The sequence below is a fragment of the Strongylocentrotus purpuratus genome, unplaced genomic scaffold, assembly GCF_000002235.5.
Source record: "Strongylocentrotus purpuratus isolate Spur 01 unplaced genomic scaffold, Spur_5.0 spur5_scaffold_18, whole genome shotgun sequence".
In the NCBI taxonomy this organism is placed as follows: domain Eukaryota; kingdom Metazoa; phylum Echinodermata; class Echinoidea; order Camarodonta; family Strongylocentrotidae; genus Strongylocentrotus; species Strongylocentrotus purpuratus.
The window spans coordinates 16,290,419-16,293,673 of NW_022145603.1; the positions used below are offsets into that span (position 1 = coordinate 16,290,419).

A 3,255-nucleotide genomic window follows, 5' to 3' on the forward strand; every position below is an offset into this window, starting at 1 on the left:
ATATTTGTGTTTAAGTCTCTGCCAACTTTTGCAAAACTTATGCATGTTAATTTTGTATATTTCAGGGGTGATAGTGAGCACTAAAAAAAAAATAGATTTTTTGTTTTCCCCTCAACCACGCCCCCCCTTGAGTAAAAAAAAAAAGAGGATTCGCGGGGAAAAAATGGCACCTAACAACATTTCCCCCCTTTCGAATAAGAAAATTGGGGGAAAAATAGGGCAAAATAGGGAATAATAGAGAAAATAAGAGGGAAATCTGGAAAATCAGGATAAAATAGGGAAGAAGAAAAAAAAAATGGTAAAAAAAAAAAAAAAAAAAAAAAAAAAAAATCTGGATTTTTTTTTTTTTTTTTTTTTTTTTTAAATCGGGAAGAAAAAATCGGAAAAAAATCGGGAAAAATAAAAAAAATCGGGAAACAGATTTAAATCGGATTTTTATCAGGCCTGATATTTTTAATGCATCTTGAGAAATTTCATCAGATTACGATGATGAAGTTGTTATTTTTTATAAAAAAAGAACTTCCCACTCCCCCCCCCCCCCCCCCCCCCAATAAAAAAAAAATTGGACTGAATAGTTTTACAAGATATTATGGCACACTAAAGTGCATTATATTATTACGATTAAATAATTTAAAACAAATAAATAAATAAATAACAAATTACAATGAATATATTACTTTTCTATACTTACCGGTAATCTTTTTGATTTACAACTTTAGGTACATGTAATATTGAGACTGCAGAAATTCAATCAGTTGACAAAAACTCTTGTACTCTGTTTAACCAATCAATTGTCTCCGCAATCCTCTCTGATGGATACGACCTTTGAACTTTCAGGCATACATCCTGGATCTGTCGGTACCGGGCAGGGATGTCGAAATTGAAGAACTTCTGAAGCTTACGAAGACATACAGGACATAGGTAGAGAGGTTGTTTCAAAGCTTCGGTGACAGATTTGCTTTCATTCATGGCACAGTGGAAGAAGACACAGTGGGAGAGGCCGAATAAATGACATACCTCATGGCTTGAAACCTGTGAAATAAGAAATATAAAGGAAAGAAGAAGGAATTAAGGGATAGTGACTGATTATGATACAGACAAAATGAGAAAGAGAGAGAGAGAGAGAGAGAGAATGAAGAGATTTGGAAATGGTGAGAGGATGAGGGGCTGATAGATAAAATTATATAAATCCTAAATATTCTTCACAACATGGAGTATTTGATAAATTTGGGTTACGAAAACAAAACAAACTCAACTTTTTAAATACACACAGCAACAACAAAAAGGAAGAAAGTGGAAGCTATTGATAACTTTGTTGTGATTGAAAACAAGTTTTATGAAACAGGGCCAAGGTGTGTCTCAATTAATGCATTATTTACTAAATTTATTCTAAATCTATTCTAAATTTAAAGCTAAAGACCAGTTATGGTCATACAATTGCAAAGTGAGAGAAACGTTGTGAAATCGATCAGAAAAGGTTGATCATCTAGCATAGATGTACTGCAAGGTTCTGGAATCATCAAAATTATGAGAAATTTGGCCAAGTCTTCATAAAGTTAGAAGCACTGTACACAGAAAGATGTATATGGGACTACACACACGTGCGCGACACGTGCATTTGTATCTCTCAACAGTATATAGACATACTAATTTACCAAATATATCAATTAGTAGGCGGTTTCCCGTCAACATTTTTATCGTCATGTAATATTTAAAACATATTCTTTCACATGATTGGTAATAAGAGCTTCCATTTCATTTTTTGAAATTTGGGCGTTTCAAATATTGGTCTTTACCTTTAACTGAAAACGTAAAACTTTCAAGAAAAATTAGAACAAATACCTGAGCAAACAGTATTTATTAATACTTCTTTCATAAAAACAAAAACAATTCAGAGTTGCACTTTTGTCATCTTGATGACTATATCTTTTGGTCTGATTTCGCATTCAATATACACGTACCGGTATGAGAACTCAGAAGGGTCAAGTGTGTCATATACTTTAACATGGGGTTCATAACGCCCTTCTAGCCTTAAAAAATTGAAAAAAGTAATATCAAAGTGATCAACATAAAAGCAGTTTTACATGAATTAAAAATTACCAATTGTGACAAACAAAAATGAAATTTATAGATTTATGTACCCTCATCATTTTCCAAAGGATATCAGCATTTATTTGTAAGACATCATCTTCTCCATCTTTCTTTTCTTGATCCAGTGACACGTCTTTTGAATGATGGGGTAATTCCCTTTCCTTGGCTTTCCCTGCCTTGCTCTCCTCGGCACATCCTAACGTTTGTTTCTCGTCTGACGCAAAGCTCCGTCCGCACCCCGACTTCTCTTCGCAGCAGCCTTCCCCTGAGGAATTCGACACGACTGCAGACGTATCAATGTCTTTGGGAGCAATATCTCTGTCATTCTCATTGTGTAAAAGTGGTTCAAATCGCCCAAAACTGAAGACTGCACAACGGTGACTGTAGAGGGCTTCTCCCAGGGCAAAGTTCAGGTCCTCTGAGGGGTAAAGGTCAGTCCAAGTTAGCCCGAGTATGTAGTCCTTCCTGTTAGAATCTGTGGCTCTATGAAGTCTGGTGTATACATCTGTGACGAGGTACTGTTTCTTATGGGTTAACTTATGGTAGCGGCTAATTGGATCCATTTGCGAGATGTCATATGGACTTTCCAAAGTGATTTCCAGCCCTGGGAAGAAAGCCTTCAAAAATAAAAACAGAAATTCTGTGATGCCGGATGTTAATCCATCGATGTTGAAGGGACCAACATTGTATCTTTCGAGGGGAAGAAAGCGAAGCCTTTTCATCTTTTCAGTCAGTCTAGATTTTCCGAATGGCGATGAGTCGAGTTCTACCATCGCCTTCCACATTCGGTATGTCTGTCGCCCTTTCTTGGGAACGGGAGGCTCGCTCGCAGGGCTAAACAACCTCATCGTGTCTGCCGTCTCTGCCGGCTCGGTTTCCACAGCTCCCGCTGGAAAGACGCAGCTCGCACTCAATTCAAACAACGCTCGAATTCCGGGCTCTTCTTTATCCAACTTACCGACTAAATTTGATAGTTTTCTCTGCGTCTTTTTGATAATTTTTCTCCTGTTTATTTCCATTTCTACAACTTTATACCGGCTCAAAGTTAATATGGAAATTCTGGTCTACAATATTCTCATGCTCATCGCGAAAACAGTTATTTACATGAAGATGTCACCTGACGGAGTAGATGGTCACATGACCAAGAATCTTAGTTGCTACATA

The 3,255-nt window shown here is 36.7% G+C and overlaps 1 protein-coding gene across 1 annotated transcript; it reads right to left on the minus strand.

The window, feature by feature from the left end:
* Positions 1–559: 559 nt before the first annotated feature.
* Positions 560–3,232, minus strand: LOC115925453. Its single transcript, XM_030989289.1, has 2 exons — positions 2,142–3,232; positions 560–1,032 (listed from the first exon to the last, which is right to left on the minus strand). Exons 1-2 carry the CDS (start codon positions 3,108–3,110, stop codon positions 748–750), a joined length of 1,254 nt encoding a protein of 417 aa, XP_030845149.1. The 5' UTR covers positions 3,111–3,232; the 3' UTR covers positions 560–747.
* Positions 3,233–3,255: the final 23 nt, after the last annotated feature.